The 17,615-nt window shown below is 42.2% G+C and overlaps 1 protein-coding gene across 3 annotated transcripts in view; it reads left to right on the top strand.

Moving 5' to 3' along the window:
- Window positions 1–17,615, top strand: part of KIAA0319 (KIAA0319 ortholog) — a 50,368-nt gene that overhangs the window by 18,397 nt on the left and 14,356 nt on the right. For all 3 annotated transcript variants that reach the window (XM_060164258.1, XM_060164260.1, XM_060164259.1), the window contains 7 exons: window positions 6,338–6,566; window positions 11,161–11,284; window positions 11,933–12,065; window positions 13,083–13,231; window positions 14,694–14,845; window positions 16,487–16,625; window positions 17,308–17,467. In XM_060164258.1, coding sequence (XP_060020241.1) covers window positions 6,338–6,566; window positions 11,161–11,284; window positions 11,933–12,065; window positions 13,083–13,231; window positions 14,694–14,845; window positions 16,487–16,625; window positions 17,308–17,467 — 1,086 coding nt within the window. The remainder of the gene's footprint in view (window positions 1–6,337; window positions 6,567–11,160; window positions 11,285–11,932; window positions 12,066–13,082; window positions 13,232–14,693; window positions 14,846–16,486; window positions 16,626–17,307; window positions 17,468–17,615) is intronic.

Consider the following 17,615-nt stretch of genomic DNA (forward strand, 5'->3'; position numbering starts at 1 on the left):
AATGGTATCTTTTAAAGAGCAAAAGTTTTAAATTTTGATTGTCTAATTTATCAATTGTTTCTTTTATGTTTCATGCTTTTTGTGTTCTATCTAAGTAAACTTTGTTTAATCACAAGATTGCAAAGATCCTGTTTTCTTTCTAAGTTTTATAGGTCTAGGTTTTATTTTTAGATCTATGATCTGTTTTGAGTTATTTTTATGTATTGTGTGAGATTTTTGAATGTTAAATCAACCTTGCATTCATGGGATAAACCCTATTTGATCATGATATTCTTTTTGTTTGTTTGTTTGTTTGCGGTACGCGGGCCTCTCACTGTTGTGGCCTCTCCCGTTGTGGAGCACAGGCTCTGGACGCGCAGGCTCAGTGGCCATGGCTCACGGGCCCAGCCGCTCCACGGCATGTGGGATCTTCCCGGACCGGGGCACGAACCCGTGTCCCCTGCATCGGCAGGCGGACTCTCAACCACTGCGCCACCAGGGAAGCCCCCATGCTATTCTTTTTATGTAGCATGGGATTCAACTTGATAATATTTTTGTCAGGATTTTTATGTCTGTCTTCATGAAAGATTTGGTCTGTGCCTTCTTCTCTCTTTCTCTCTCTCTCTCTGCATTGTCACAAGGTTTTGATATGAGGATTATACTGGCCTAATAAAACAAGTTGACCAGTGATCCATCCTCCTTTATTTTCTGAAATACTTATGAACAACTGGTGGTATTTCTTCCTTGAAAGTTTTATAGAATTCACCAGTAAAATCATCTGGGCCTGGAATTTTCTTTTGGGGAAAGTTTTGATAACAAATTCAATTTCTTTCATAGATGTAAGCCTATTTAGATTTTCTGTTTTTTTTTTAATTTTTCTTTTTTATTTTATTTTATTTTATTTTTATTTTATATTGGAGTATAGTTGATTAATGACGATGTGTTATCTGTTTTTTTCTTGTGTCAGTTTTTAGTAAGTTGTATTTTTCAAGGAATTCATCCATTCCTTCTAAATTATCGTATTTTTTGGCATAAAGTTGTTCATAGTATTTTCATATTATCCTTTCATGTCTGTAGGATCTGTACTGATAACCTCTTTTTCATTTCCAATATTGGTGATTTGTGTTCTTTTTCTCTTGATAAGTCTAATTAAGGGGTTTGTTACTTTTATCTTCTCAAGGAACCCTAACTAGAACTGTTTTAATTATATTTGCCTGTTTTCTAATTTGTTCTTTTCTGCTCTTTACTGTTTCCTTACTTCTGTTTGCTTTTGATTTACTTTGTTCTTTTTCTTCTAACTTCTTAGAGTAGAATCTTGGTTCGTTCATATTAGAGCTTCCTTAAAAGCTTATACATCTTTCACAGGTATAATTTTCCTCTCAGTGCTGCTTAGCTGCACCCCACACACTTGAGCTTATTATATTTTTAAGACCTCATATACTGCTTTAAGAATCTGATGATTTCAGAGAAGGAGCCCGTACATATGTATTTATGAATCCTCAGAAGTCTAGCCAGCTTAAGGAACTCTCAAGCATCTGACTGGATTCATCTTTGACTAAAAAGTCCACAGAGGTGCTCTAAAGTGCTTTAGATTTTACACATGTTGTAAAAACTTCTGTTTTGGTTTATTGGAAATCTCCGCTTAAGAAGCAGTTTACTCCATTAGGATAGCTATTATTTAAAAAATGGAAAATAACAAGTGTCGGTGAGACTGTGGAGAAATGGGAATCCTTGTGCATTGCTGGTAGGGATGGAAAATGGTAGAGCTGCTGTGGAAAATAGCTCGGCAATTCCTCAAAAAGTTAAACATAGAATTGCCATATCTGCAATCTCACTTTAGATATATACCTCAAAGAACTGAGAGCAGAGACTCAAATAGATGCTTGTACACTATCTTCGTCCATTCAGGCTACTATAACAAAAATAACCATAGACTGGGTGGCTTTTAAATGACAGAAATTTATTTCTCATACCTCTGGAAGCTGGGAAGTCCAAGATCAAGGTGCTGGTAGATTTGGTGTCTGGTGAAGGCCCTCTTCACATGGTTTATAGACAGCCATCTTTTCACTGTGTCCTCACATGGTAGAAGGGGTAAGGGAGCTCTCTGAGGTCTCTTCTGTAAGAGTACAAATCCCATTCAGGAGGCCTCTGCCCTCATGACCTAATCACCCAGGAGGTCCCACCTCCAAATACCAGTCGCATTAGGGATTAGGTTTCAATATATGAGTTTTGGGGGAACAGAAAACATTCAGTCTATAGCATACTCCAGTGTTAATAGAACAACACAAATGTCCATCAACCGATGAATGAGTAAACAAAATGAGGTATGTACATACAAAGAAATATTATTCAGCCTTAAAAAATGAACTACTGAGACATGCTACAGCATGGATGAACTTTGAAGACATTTGGTTAACTGAATGAAGCCACTCACAAAAGGACAAATATCGTATGATTCCACTTAGTTAAGGTGCCTAGAGTAGTCAAATTCATAGAGATAGAAAGCAGAATAGTGATTGCCATGGGGTGGTGGTAGGGGGGAAATGGGGAGTTAGTGTTTAATGGGTACAAAGTTTGTGTATGGGGTGATGAAAAAGTTCTGGAGATGGATAGTGGTAATGGTTATACAATAATGTGAATGTACTTAATGCCACTGAATGGTGCACTTAAAAATGGTTAAAATGGTAAGTTATATGTACTTTACACCAATAAAAAAAAAAGAAATTTACCTAGCTCTGAAAGCTTATTTTATTATTGAGTGGATTTCTGGGAATCTATAGGCCTTGTAGGGGTAGAGTGAGTAGCCACATGGGGCATCCAGTGCTCATGTGTGGGGTTTTTTTTTTTAAACTTTATTTTTTTAAGAGCAGTTTTAGGTTTACAATAGAATTGAAAGATATGGAAATTTCCCATATGTGCCCTGCTCCCCACGTGCTCAGTCTCCCTGTTATCAACATCACTCACCAGAATGGTTCATTTTTTACCAAGGATTAACCCACATTGACACATCATAACCACCAAAAGTCTATAGTTTACCTTAGGGTTCATTCTTGGTGTACATTCTATATGTTTGGGTAAATGTATCATGACGGATATCTATCATTATAGTATCATACAGAGTATTTTCACTGCCCTAAAAATCCTCTGTGCTCTGCCTATTCATCCCTCTCCTTTTCCCCCTCCTCTGGTAACAACTGACCTTTTTACTGTCTTCATAGTTTTGCCTCTTTCAGAGTATCATACAGTTGGAAGTATATAGTAAGTGGCCTTCTCAGATTGGCTTCTTTCATGTAGTAATATGCATTTAAGATTTTTCCGTGTCTTTTTATGGCTTGATAGCTCATTTCTTTATAGTGGTGAGTAATATTTCATTGTCTGGATGCACCAAAGTTTATTTATTCATTCACGTACTGAGGGACATCTTGCTTGCTTCCAAGTTTTGGCAATTGTCCATAAAGCTGCCATAAACATTCATGTGCAGATTTTTGTGTGGACAGAAGTTTTCAACCCCTTTGGGTAAATACCAAGAAGCATGATCGTATGGTAAGAGTATGCTTGGTTTTTTTGGGTTTTTTTTGGTGGCCTGTTTTGTGGCTTATTAAACATACATTGTACATTTGGTTTGGCCATTGAGGAGGAGAATGCATTTAAAAGTCAAAATAGAGTAGCTTTTGTTTGTTTATCCAAGGTAAAACTAGGTGGCCATTGTGGACGTGATTTCAGACATGTTTGTGTATTGCTGAGAACTTGAATTTTCTGAACTGTATGGGATCTAAGGACACCACCAGTCATTCTCAAAACAGTAGCTGCTAGTAGCTTCCAGCTGCAACCTTATTGTCTGAAAGTCATCATCTCTTACAGAGTATGTTCAGTTTTGTAAGAAATTGTCAAACTGTCTTCCAAAGTGGCCGCGCCATTCTGCATTCCCACCAGTAATGAATGAGAGTTCCTGTTGTTCCACATCCTCTCCAGCATTTGGTGTTGCCAGAGTTTCAGATTTTGGCCATAGTATAGGTGTGTAGTGGTATCTCGTTGTTGTTTCAATTTGCATTTCCCTGGTACTGTATGATGTGGAGCATCTTTTCATATGCTTATCTGCCATATTCTTTGCTGAGTAGGTATTTATACTAGATTGATCCCTGGTTGGGGAACTAATAAAAACATGTTGTGTATTTATGGTTAGTTTACCACACTGGCTGCCACAGCTTGATCCAGAAGAAATATAGGTTTCAAGAGACAAGTAACAATGCAGGTGTTTAAAAAAATGATATTTTCTTCTTATAATAAGAATAATGCATGTTTGCTATAAAAATAAAAAACAGAATGTATCTAGAAGCAGAAAGAAGGAAATTAAACACCTCCCATAATTCCACTACCTAGGAATAAACATCCTTAAGAGTGTAGTACTAGGGAGACGCAAGAGGGAAGAGATATGGGAACATATGTATATGTATAACTGATTCACTTTGTTATAAAGCAGAAACTAACACACCATTGTAAAGCAATTATACCCCAATAAAGATGTTAAAAAAAAAATTAACATGAGCACATGGCAAATAAAGAAAATAACATAAAAGAAAAAAAAGAGTATAGTACTTATATTTATGGTCCTTTTTCTATACACATAAACTTAAAACTCTTTTCTTACTTGGATCAAAATGTATAAGATGTTTTACAAGCTACTTTCTATATTTTCTTCTAAAATTAAAAAATTTTGTCTTTCATGTTTACATTTTATCCTTCTAGAATTGACTGCATGTCTGCCGTGGTTAGATCCAATTTTATTGGTTCCCATGTGGATAATCAGTCTATTGTCCCATTACTGTTTATTGTCTAGTCTGTCCTTTCTCAATCTGCAAGACCACATCTCTTCTATATCAAATTGTCATATATGAGTGGATCTGATTTTGGATTCCCATTAACTATGGATATCTATGTCATTAAATATTCTGCAACATCATGTTTGATGCTGATACATTTTAGAAAATTAATTTAGCCCCATTATTCAACGTTTGGGGGAACATTCTTATCGTTAAATTTTGGAGTGCAAGTAAAATTTCTGGGTCAGAGGCCTGTATGTTTTTAAGGAGTTTGATGTATGTTGCCAAATTATTGTCTACTTCTTATCTGAGGGTTTTGCTAAGGTAAACTTGTGGAAACTTTATGACATAAAAGTCTAAGGGGACTTCAGAAAAGTTATTTTTAAAAGTCTTTCTATAACACTTATTTATTGGGGTAAAATTTATATACAGTGAAATGCCACTTTATGAGGTTCTTTTGATTAATTTTAATTTAATGACTCTTTACCTGTCTCATTGAGACAGGCCTACTTTGTTTTTATGTTGTTGTTTGTTTGTTTTTTTTAACTCCCCAACCAGGGATCAAACCTGTGCCCCCTGCATTGGGAGCACGGAGTCTTAACCACTGGACCGCCAGGGAAGTCCCAAGGCAGGCCTACTGCTAACCCCATTTTACTAGGAAGAAATTCCCTTAGGGGCCCAGAATGTGTCCTGACTCAGCCTGGTTGAGGAGGAAGGACCTTAGGTGTTTGATTTGCCATCAGAGCGAGAACTGGAGTTTGGACCCTGGTTGTATGGAGTATGTGGGATAGAGGCCCAGAATATGGGGGCCCCCTGTACAGGTACCTTACCTACAAATAAGGCCTGTGTTCTTTCCAGAGCTTCATTCTCATATTCCTGTTTATACCTGTTACACATGCATTGCTGCTGCAAACTAAATCTTGGCCCCAGAAGAATGAAGTGACCTTATTTCACTGATCCAGTTGCCACATCACCAATGAGTTTACTACAGGAGGGTCAGTGCAGCTCTCTGTGTTGTTTGTGTAGGCAGAGTATCGTTTGTATTTCAAAGTGCTTAATCCTAAAATTGCTTTGCAAGGAGTGTCCTGAAAACACTTCATATTAAGTCCTCTAGAAAAGAATGAGAAAATTAAAAAGCTTTGTAGCTAAAAGTTCAGGAGTGATTTGCTGTCTCTACACGCTCAGGCCTCAGGCAGGACTTAAAGCGGATACACTTTGAGTGTCAGGTGGTAGAGAGAGGCTTCTGTGTTGTCTGAGGATGGTCTCTTCATCCAGCATCTCAGAGAATAATGAGAAACCCATACAAAATAAAACTCTATCGTGTGAATATATTACTAGCTAAAAATAAAGTACATCAACAGAAACAAAGGAAAAATGTAGCCTCAGGTCTCTGTTCTTTCCTCAGCTTCATCCTCAAATTTCTATTTACACCTGCTCTCAGTTGTTCTGAGAAATGTACCATAAGCAGACTAAATTGACCACTTGCCTTGAGGTTTGGCATATTCGTGCAGTGTGATAGCTTCCTTTCCTTTTCACAGACTGACTGTTACAGACTCAGATGGAGCCATTAGCTCCACAACAGCAGCCCTGATAGTCAACAGTGCTGTGGACCATCCACCAGTTGCCAATGCGGGACCAAATCAGACCATAACTTTGCCCCAAAACTCCATCACTTTGAATGGAAACCAGAGCAGTGATGATCACCAGATTGTCCTCTATGAGTGGTCCCTGGGGCCCGGGAGTGAGAGCAAAGAGGTGGCCATGCAGGTGAGTTCTCCATCCTGCCTTCAGACTTTTAATTGTCTATCTGTGTGTTCATCTGTCCGTCCGTCCATCCATCTATCTATCTATCTAAAATATTGGTACAGGGGGCAGCTAAATTCAGAAAATGTTTTATAAAGTTGTCTGATATATTACAACTAATAGAAGAACAGCTAAACTCACAAATCTTCCAAATTTATGTCACTTTCCTTCACCCACTCTATATAAGCCCAGGATAGCAACTAAGCAGCTCCTATACAGACAACTTGACCTTGAGGTTAGTTTAGGAAAAGTCTGACCTAACATTTGCTACAGAAATATTATTTTAGTATTAGGATAAACCTTAGGAATAATCTAATCTAAACCTCATTATCAGAAAAGTCCTTTTTATTTTGTTTCTCCTATTTTTAGAAACTGCATGTTACCTTTTCTGGATCCAGTGGGCTCTTGTTAAGATCTTTTTGTATTTACCTTTTGATTTGTTCAGATTGCGAATATATCTGTCTAAAGTCATAATAACCTTGAAACATTGCTGTATTTGTATGCGTGAGTATGTGTGAGCTGTTTGCTTATTCTACTGCTGGTGATGGCCAGCTTGTTTTTTTTTTTTTTTTGCGGTACGCGGGCCTCTCACTGTTGTGGCCTCTCCCGTTGCGGAGCACAGGCTCTGGACGTGCAGGCTCAGAGGCCGTGGCTCACGGGCCCAGCCGCTCCGCGGCATGTGGCATCTTCCCGGACCGGGGCACGAACCCGTGTCCTCTGCATCGGCAGGCAGATTCTCAACCACTGCGCCACCAGGGAAGCCAAGCTTGGTATTTTTGAAGTTATGTTATTATTTAAGAGTTTAATGGAAGAAAGATAGTACCTTACATTACCACCTTCCTCTTCTCCTTCAAACTCCATCTCCCCAGTCCAAGACAAATTTCTCATTAGTGTTTATGGTGAAGTCAGACATTCCATGAAAACTGACCTACTTTACTTTTTGATATTTCTGGAAAGTGCTTTGTGATTATGATGAATTAAAAATGACTGGTTGGATGCATGGGTCTTGAAAGAGCCGTGAGTCCTCTAGATACCCTTGGAGAGCACTTGGTATAGAGTTCATCTCTACCTAAGAGTTGTGGCGAATGCTCTGTTTGCTTCTGTTAGGTTAAGAATTCGCATTTGGTGGGGTTTGTATACAAACAGGAAGATGGGTATTTTATATTTTCTCAGTTAAAAAATATTCCAAATTTTCTTTCCCTAATTACTGGGAAGTATGTGCCCAGAGCTAATGCCCCAGTACATCCAAGTCTAATGAACATATATCCAAAGGAAGTCACTAGTGCTGGGCTGCAGACCTAGCCTCGCTGCTCTGAACACCTGCCCATCTGCTGCAGACACTCTTAGATTATCCACAGTAACAATGTCACTGCCTTGTGATTGACTGATAAGATGTCAAAAGGGGTGACGCTTTTTATGAATTGGGGCAATCGCAAAGATCAGCTCTTAAACCAGCCTCTCTTACACTAGTCTAAAAATCGCCAAGGCAGGCTGCAGAGGCTATGCTTTGCGCTGGGGAGGTCACTGAAGGTCAGTGAAGCCTGTGCAGCTACCTGAATCATATGGCTGCTTTGAGGGCTCTCAGGGAATTAGTCTGCTCACTTCGCATTTGCCACAAGATTCCTTTTTACTGTGTGCATAAGCATTCATGTAACCGTATTAATTTTGAGGCACATATTACTAGGAAATTATACTTTATAGAGCTCTTCAGAAAAAAAGTACTTTGCTCTACTGAGTCATAGTAGGGAAAAGCCCTTTTTTTAAGTTCTTAAAATAATGCATTTCAAATTTCAGAAGTTCCCCTTGTGATAACACACTTGACTTTCTATCCATTTTTTTCCATTTTTCCACTAAAACTCTAAAACACACACACACACACACAGGGATTTCCCAAGTGACACAGTGGTTAAGAATCTGCCTGCCAATGCAGGGGACACGGGTTCGAGCCCTGGTCCGGGAAGATCCCACATGCCACGGAGCAACAAAGCCCATGAGCCACAACTACTGAGCCTGCACTCTGGAGCCCGCGAGCCACAACTGAAGCCTGCGCGCCTAGAGCCCCTGCTCCACAACAAGAGAAGCTACCGCAATGAGAAACCTGTGCACGGCAACAAAGAGTAGCCCCCACTCACCACAACTAGAGAAAGCCTGCGCGCAGCAACGAAGACCCAACGCAGCCAAAAATAAATAAATAAATAAATAAATAAATAAAACAGATACATTTATCTTTAGACAATCTTGTGATCTGTGAAAATAAATAAATTATAATAGGACTTAAAGTTAAAAATCCTTTTCAGGATGCCATGAACTTCAAACATAGGCAATAACTGGAAATATTACCAACAACACAGCAGCAACAAAATGAAAGGGTATTAACCTGTAGGCAATAAGTAGCTAGCTACTATATACTCAATTGAAAAAATGCCTTATTGAAAAGTTTTGTTGTCCTAGCATTTTAAAAATTTATATTTACAGCAAGGACTTACTGTATAGCACAGGGAACTATATTCAATATCTTGTAATAACCTATAATGGAAAAGAATCTGAAAAAGAATATATATATATATATATATATATATACACACACATATATATATAACTTAATCACTTTGCTCTACACCTGAAACATTTTAAATCAACTATACTTCAGTAAACATTTTTAGAAAAGAAATACATGCAGGGCATCCTTGGTGGCACAGTGGTTGAGAGTCCGCCTGCCGATGCAGGGGACACGGGTTCGTGCCCCGGTCCGGGAAGATCCCACATGCCACGGAGTGGCTGGGCCCGTGAGCCATAGCCGCTGAGCCTACACATCTGGAGCCTGTGATCCACAACAGGAGAGGCCACAAGAGTGAGAGGCCTGCGTACCACAAAAAAAAAAAAGAAAGAAAAAAGAAATACATGCAAAAAATTCAATTCAAAAGATAACAATAAATGGAGAAAAATAACAAAATTTATTTATTTAGGGCTTCCCTGGTGGCGCAGTGGTTGAGAGTCCGCCTGCCAATGCAGGGGGCACGGGTTCGTGCCCCGGTCCGGGAAGATCCCACATGCCACGGAGTGGCTGGGCCCGTGAGCCATGGCCGCTGAGCCTGCGCATCCGGAGCCTGTGCTCCGCAATGGAAGAGGCTGTGACAGTGAGAGGCCCACGTACCGTCAAAAAAAAAAAATATATATATATATATTTATTATTATTATTAAATTAAATTTATTTATTTATTTTTGGCTGCACTGGGTCTTTGTTGCTGCACGTGGGCTTTCTCTAGTTGCGGCGAGCGGGGGCTACTCTTCGTTGCGGTGCACGGGCTTCTCATTGCGGTGGCTTCTCTTGTTGCAGAGCACCGGTTCTAGGCACGCGGGCTTCAGTAGTTGTGGTACGTGGGCTCAGTAGTTGTAGCTCACGGGCTCTAGAGCACAGGCTCAGTAGTTGTGGCTCATGGGCTTAGTTGCTCCGTGGCATGTGGGATCTTCCCAGACCAGGGCTCGAACCCGTGTCCCCTGCATTGGCAGGCGGATTCTTAACCATTGCACCACCAAGGAAGCCCACAAAATTTATTTTTGATTATAAAAGTAATACATTAATTACTTCCTGTGGTTAAAAACAAACAAACAGGGCTTCCCTGGTGGCACAGTGGTTGAGAGTCCGCCTGCCAATGCAGGGGACGTGGGTTCGTGCCCCGGTCCTGGAGGATCCCATGTGCCGCGGAGAGGCTGGGCCCGTGAGCCATGGCCGCTGGGCCTGCGCATCCGGAGCCTGTGCTCTGCAGCGGGGGAGGCCACAACAGTGAGAGGCCCACGTACCGCAAAAAAAACCCACAAAAAACAAAAAACAAAAAAAACACACAAAAAAACAAACTCAAATTCTGATAAAGTGAAAATGCACCTTGACCTCTTCCAAGTCCCTTTACTCAAGATAATTACTTTTATGAGTTTAATGTGTGTGCATACTGAATCTCCTCTGTGTGTTTGCATACATGTATGTGTGCATGTAGCAAATATCTATCACGCTGTATCCATTGTTTCACAGCTTTCTTTTTTTGCTTTGTAATATGTCTTTGGCATCTTTCCACTTTATTCTTTATAAATCTACTTTATTCTTTTAAACTTCTTTTTTTTTCAACTAGCATCCCACAGTGTATTGTGGTGGGTTTGGCCATTCCCCTGTTGATGATTGTTTAGATTGTTTCCATTTTTTTTGGTGTCATAGGCAATGCCTCAGTCAGCACCTATGGGCGAGTCTCCATAATTACACACGTGGGCGTTTCTCTAGTGTAGAGACTCAGTAGAAATGCTGGGTTGAAGAGCATGTTCTTTTAACATTTGAATGGATGCTGCCAGATTGGCTTCCAAAAAGGCCATATTAATTTATATTCTTTCAATAGCATCTGAGGATATACCATGGACTTTAGATCCCATTTTCCTGGGACATGCACATTTTTTTTTAAAGCAGGATCTCCACATTTAGTAAAATCACTAGTTTTTCATTATGTCATGCTAATTACTTGTGCTTCTTTAATATTATTTTTTCTTTTTCATTTTTGTATTTGCTGTTACTTAGGGAGTAGAGACACCGTACCTTCATTTGTCTGCAATGAAGGAAGGAAATTATACATTTCAGCTGATGGTAACAGATTCTTCAAGGCAGCAATCCACAGCTGTGGTCACTGTGATTGTCCAGCCTGGTAGGTGAGATGGGAAAGGGATTTAGCCCCAGAGATTAAAACAGAAATGACATCTGGGCTTCTGGGCTTCAGACCAGCCAAATTGGGTACAAGTTCTCTAAATCTTTGAACTATCAAGAAATCAGGGCTGCAGAGCTGAATCTTAATATCAAGGCAATTTGCTTTTGTGGTTCTGAATTATGTCCCGGCTGTGTCTCCAAACCATGGCATGAGGGACAAAATGAGAGCTATCTCCAGAGTCACTGTGGGCTCTGATGCCATGCCCCACTCTGCTGCAAAGCTCTAGGGCATTCTTGAGGAGGCTGGTAGTTATGTGTGGCTTGATACTCAGCTGGCTTGTGGCCAGACATTGGAGAATTAACTACAGTTCCACTCCATGACTTTTAAGGTATTTTAAAGAAACCAAAGACGTACATATTAGGGAACAGTATTTCTTGCTGCCTGTAACCCCCATCTCAAACTTAGAATGTTTAACTCCTGGGTCAGCTAGGAGACTGCAGTGTTTCACCCCAGGATTCCCAAAGGACAGGGCATGCTCTAGTAGCTGCCTGAGCTGAATATGAGTAATTTGCTTAAATAAAGAAATCAGGGGATGGCAGGCTTAATGCAAAGAGATAATATTTCTTCACACCGTTTCTATAATTCTAGAAGACAACAGGCCTCCGATGGCTGTCGCCGGCCCGGATCAGGAGCTGGTCTTCCCGGTGGAAAGCACCACCCTGGATGGGAGCAGAAGCAGTGATGACCACGGCATTGTTTTCTACCACTGGGAGCATGTCAGGTAGTCAGCCCATCTCATCACTGAGTGCTGGGTTCACCCCCTGGATGAGAGCTAATATTACCCCTGCTCTGTCTACATTGAACACTCAGCTTGAGAGTGTTGAGGAGTCAGTATTTAAGCACATTTCTAGAAGTGGCCAGGGAACTATTGATTGCATTCTGTATCAGGTGTGGATGGACAAGATGGACATTCCTTGACAGTGGAGAGAGGTGGAGCTGGGGCAGGTGGACAGGGCAGTCTTGGTGTGAGGTGAGCTTCATGACAGAAGTGGTGCAGGGGAACCTGGGTGGGGTCCTCACGAGGCCCCCCAGTCTGCACTCACTCAAACCACGTGCAGTGACTGTAGACAACAGAAGTGCAGAGTTCAAGGGGATTCCTTTATCCTCCAGCATTTTCTGTGCTGTACATGCTTAATCTCATGGAATCCTAGGTCATTTCTTAAGAGGTACGTGATAATATTATTCCCATTTTAAAGATGAAGAAACTGAGGCTTGCAGAGATGAGTCAGTCCCAGGGTCTCTGGTTGCCCAGATGGTAAGAGCAAGAGCTGAGGCTCAATCCTGGGTCTTCCTGACTACAAAGCCCACGATCTTCACGACTCCGCTGTATTGAATAATTCCTCTTGAGCCAGGAGATCAATTACCTGGCTTGCTCTCTCCTCCTCCACACTCTCTCGAAAGATAACTGAGGATTTCAGCTGATTTTATTCAAAGGAGAAACAGGAATCGTTTATAAGGCTCCATTCTGATCATTTCACTGACAGTTCAATTTAAAAAAACAGAAGACTCCAAAATCCTCTTCCCAGGAATCCAGCAGCCTCTGTCTGAAATAGGCTTTAACTTGTGACTCTTACATAGAACTAGAGAATCTAAATGAATACAAAATTATCTTAGAATTCTCTAGATGGTATATATTATTGCTGTGAAAAGAAGCATTTATAAAGACACAAGCAACATACCTGCCGTCGTCAGAATCCCATGCCCCCTGCCTTTTGTTAATGACTGTCCTGTTTCACAGAGGCCCCAGCGCAGTGGAGATGGAAAACATCGACAAAGCTATAGCCACAGTAAGCGGTCTTCAGGTGGGTACCTACCACTTCCGTTTAGCGGTGAAAGACCAGCAGGGACTAAGCAGCACGACCACCCTCAGCGTTACCGTGAGGAAGGGTGAGTCAAGGCAGAGGGCAGGTGGATCTGCCAGTGGAGGAGGTTGGGCCCCTTCTGCTTTTCAGTCTCACAGACCCTAAGCCAGGCCATGGTTATCCAGAAACGTTAGTGTTTGCTTATTGGCTATAGCAGATACCGAACTCTGCTTGGCCAAACAAAGGTCACTCTTCTTCCGTCCACGTGCACAGCATTTCCTTTTGTTTGTGGAGTGTGTGTCCTAATAGCTTCATTCTCCTTCTGCGACTACTGGCAACTAAAGCCCCATGTCCTAGTGACCACATGATGCTTTGTTTTCCCTCTTCCTTGGAAATCTAAGAGCAGAGATGGTTTCAAATTCCCTGTTGTTTCTTAATATGAAATGTGTGGTCCAATCTATGACATCCTGCTTTATGTACTTGTCTCTTTTTTCTTTTCCATTTGACCATGATCTGGTTGAAGACCTTTGTTTCAGATATTTCTGTCTCTTCCACGTGGCACAGTGCTAGACTCATGGCAAATCAAAGATGTTGGTTACTTCAGTGAATGAATAAATGATTATGATGTATTGAAGATCAGAGGTGTAAAAGAGCATGGCTGGATGGTAAAATCCATTCACCAGTATTATGGACCAGCAAGAGTGTCAGTTCATTGGGGAGGGTGGCTGAGACAAAGGCAGAAGCTCAGCCTTGAGGTATTGTATGTGTCAAGTGTCATGCTGAGGAATTTGGACTTTATTTGCTGGGCAGTTGGGAAAGGATGAAACAAGTTTATCCGCACAGTGACATCGATTTGAGTTTTTTTCAAACGTTTTATTATGGAAGTTTTCAGCCATATATAATAGTAGAGAAAGTATGGGGACATGTGCATAAAAGGGGGTGGTTGTCTTAAGTTCCAGTTTTGAAGCTCGATAGGGTCTAGATATTGTTTTTTATAGAAGGATTTTGGGGCTTACTCAATTTACTGCCAGTCTATTTCTATTCTTTCTAGCCTTTCCCTGTATGGACAATGGAATTAAGCCTCCTCAGTGCCAGATTCTCCCCACTGCCCTGAATCGTCCCTCTTCAATTTACTTAGACAAGCAAGATTTGGTACTGTTAGAAACGAAAATATTTCTGTGGCCAGATAGTGTGGACCAGTACAAAATAATCCATCGCATATTTTAAACCAAAATATTTTCATTTTCCAGACCCCAGACATAAGTAAGAGCATGATTTCTCTTTTTTAAAAAGAGAAAAAACTGTAATGATAATAGAAAACTGTCCAGCGTATAGGCTGCCGAATTACAACTAGCTAAGTGCAAAAAGAGCTTTAAGAAAGTCTGTATGTTATCTAATGGGTATTTGGGGCAGGAAGTGATGCTTTTTGGATATTTTAAATCTACATGTCTGCAAGATGGAATAGTCGTGGATAGTTCGTGATACACTTCTATCACAAGTGTTTTAAATCAATTTCTTTGCTTTCATTTTTGCTATATTTGACTTAGAAAATAATAGTCCTCCCAGAGCCCAGGCTGGTGGCAGACATGTTCTTGTGCTTCCCAATAACTCCATTACTTTGGATGGTTCAAGGTCTACTGATGACCAAGGAATTGTGTCCTATCTGTGGATCCGGGATGGCCAGAGTCCAGCAGCTGGAGTGAGTACTTGAAGAGAATTGCCCCTGGACCACGAATCATTACGTCTGTATTAGTTTGCTAGGGCTGCATAACAAAGTAGCATAGACGGGGTGACTTAAACAACAGATATTTGTGTTCTTCCAGTTCTGGAGGCTGCGAAGTCCAAGATCAAGGTGCTAGCCAGTTTGGTTCCAGATGAGAGCTCTCTTCCTGGTTCTCAGACAGCTGCCTTCTTGCTGTGTCCTCACAGGGGTGGGGTGGGGGTTGGGTGTGGCAGGAGAGAGAGAGGAGAGAGGGGAGGGGAGGGGGAGAGAGAGGGCTCTTGGGTGTTTCTTCTTATAAGGACACTAATCCTATGGGATCAGGATTCCACCCGATGACCTCATTTAACATTAATTACCTCTTAATAGACCTTATCTCAAATAGAGCCACACTGGGGGATTAGGGCTTCAGCAGATGAGGGAACACAGTTAACTCCATAGGTCTCTGTTATGACCTCATCTCCCTTTCCATGGTCCCCACTAAGGTGTTTATGCTTCTAGGTTTCTTCTGAGGGCTGGAGGCAGCAGGCTGCTGTTCAGTTTAAACAAATCTGAAGTCCCTTCCGACTTTTTCCTTGCCCAGACTTTGCGTAGGGTCAGAAACCATAGCCTGGAGGGACTTTGAAACCATGTCTTCTCATGGGACTCATTCTGCTCCTTAGCTTCCCCATTGTTCCTATTTTGGTCCAAATGGATTCTTTCCTTTTCCTCAACATTGTACCAGATAGGTCAATAGATCGAGGATTGCTATTCCCATTTCCTAAGTACAGAGAATGAGATGCAGGGATGGAAAGAGACTTGGCCAAGGTCAACTAACTCATCCTTAGTCAAACCAGATAGACCTAGGTTTTTAGCTCCTGGCAGGCCTTTTTCCCCATTAGATCACTCTGCCTCTTAGGCTGTAAATTTAGGTACATCTTCGTTCCTCCAGTTGCTAAGGACTTGAGAGATGCAAATTTACTCTTGGAGATGTACTGAAGGAGTGGTCCCAGGGAAAGAACTGAAAATGCTTTATAATTTCTAAAGTAACTCTGGAATGAATACTGTTCAGCCAGATGGTGGGTTAGCCTCTAAGTGTAATTATAACAGCTGTCTGATCAGAGCCCTTGTTACCACCCTCTTCTGTTAGCAAGTTCAGAGAGAGGGTCTGGGAGATTCTTCTCGAATTCTTTGAGCAGAGATGTTACTACTCAGGCTCTTGGGTCATTTGAGAAGGTGAACCTGATACACCATGAGGAAACCCGAGATGAGATCATTGTAAAACTATCTTTAAAAATAAGACCCAGAAAGCTCTTCAAAGAGAGTGCTTCACCCTCCAGGTCTCTGCCCTAATTTCGGTGGTTTCCCCCTCTGTAAGGTGGAATTTGGTAATTCCTAGAGAGCCCTTGGGAAGCAGCTCAGCTCACAAAGTCCTGTCTGAGGATTGTGCCTCCTGGTGCTTTAAAAGTGGGAGAGACGCTGAGGATTGCCCGGACCTTCACTAACCCACCACCTTGCTTCCTGTTCACCCTGCCCCTTAGAATCATGCATGTGTGACAAAGACGGGACCCCGAGGTTTGGGGTCAACAGAGGCCCAGGTTGGGAGCTGACTATTGAATCATGAACTGGGTTATTTCTCAGGATGTCATGGATGGCTCTGACCACAGCACGGCCCTGCAGCTCACCAACCTGGTGGAGGGGGTCTACACTTTCCACCTGCGAGTCACTGACAGTCAGGGCTCCTCGGACATGGACACTGCCACCGTGGAAGTGCGGCCAGGTGCGCTCACAGGCTTCCGGGCCTGGGTTTGTGGGGCTGGTCCGTGAGCGGGGTCGGGGGGGAGAGGTCAGCCTTTGGGGCTCCTTGCAGGTGACAGTGGAACCCGGTGTGGGAAGCTGGGCCCACTTGGAGGTTTCCTCTGCCTGTGGTTATCTATCCCCAAACAGATCCAGCCTCCTAACTCATTAGGGAGAACTGGGTCTGGCAGCAGGACCCCCTGGTCACTTTGGTTTTCCTGCCAGAAGACAAAGACCTAATGTGAGGTGGACACGAGACCTTCATTCCTGGGAGCGCGGAGAGGGCAGCTCCAGCAAGGTGGCCACACCGACCCCCGGCATAAACTGGGCCGGGCCCGCAGCGCTCGGAGACGTAGTTCTCTTACCAGGCCCAAGGAGGTGTGTGAGGTCCCAGAATTTCACGTGAGCCCAGAGGCAGATTAGTCACACCTCCTTATCATCTGGAGAAAAATGAATAGACAGCACGCTGATGTAAAAGAAGGAAGAAGTACTCTCGGATAGTGGCCCCCTTGGTACTTGGAAGAATTGACCTGAGGCCTAGAACCTAAGCGTAGAAATTACACAGGGGTCATTTAAAGCTCTTTAACTATTACACAGGCCTTGCTCCTCCTATTATCAAGCCTGGGGTTTCCAGGTGGAAAGCCCATGTCTTCTCATTTCCCCAGACCCGAAGAAGAGCGGCCTGGTGGAGCTGATCCTGCAGGTTGGCGTTGGGCAGCTGACGGAACAGCAGAAGGACACCCTTGTGAGGCAGCTGGCGGTGCTGCTGAATGTGCTGGACTCAGACATCAAGGTTCAGAAGATTCAGGCCCTCTCGGATCTCAGGTAAGAACTGCACCGTCCAGCCTGAAGCTCGCCATTTCCTCTCGTTCTCTGTCTTTGCACGCATGTTTATCCCATTCATATTCTTTTTTTTTTCCTCAAAGGGAAGCAGTAAGGACAACATCATTATAGGTCCTTCCCACAAGTCTCG

The sequence above is a fragment of the Lagenorhynchus albirostris genome, chromosome 10, assembly GCF_949774975.1.
Source record: "Lagenorhynchus albirostris chromosome 10, mLagAlb1.1, whole genome shotgun sequence".
Lineage (NCBI taxonomy): Eukaryota > Metazoa > Chordata > Mammalia > Artiodactyla > Delphinidae > Lagenorhynchus > Lagenorhynchus albirostris.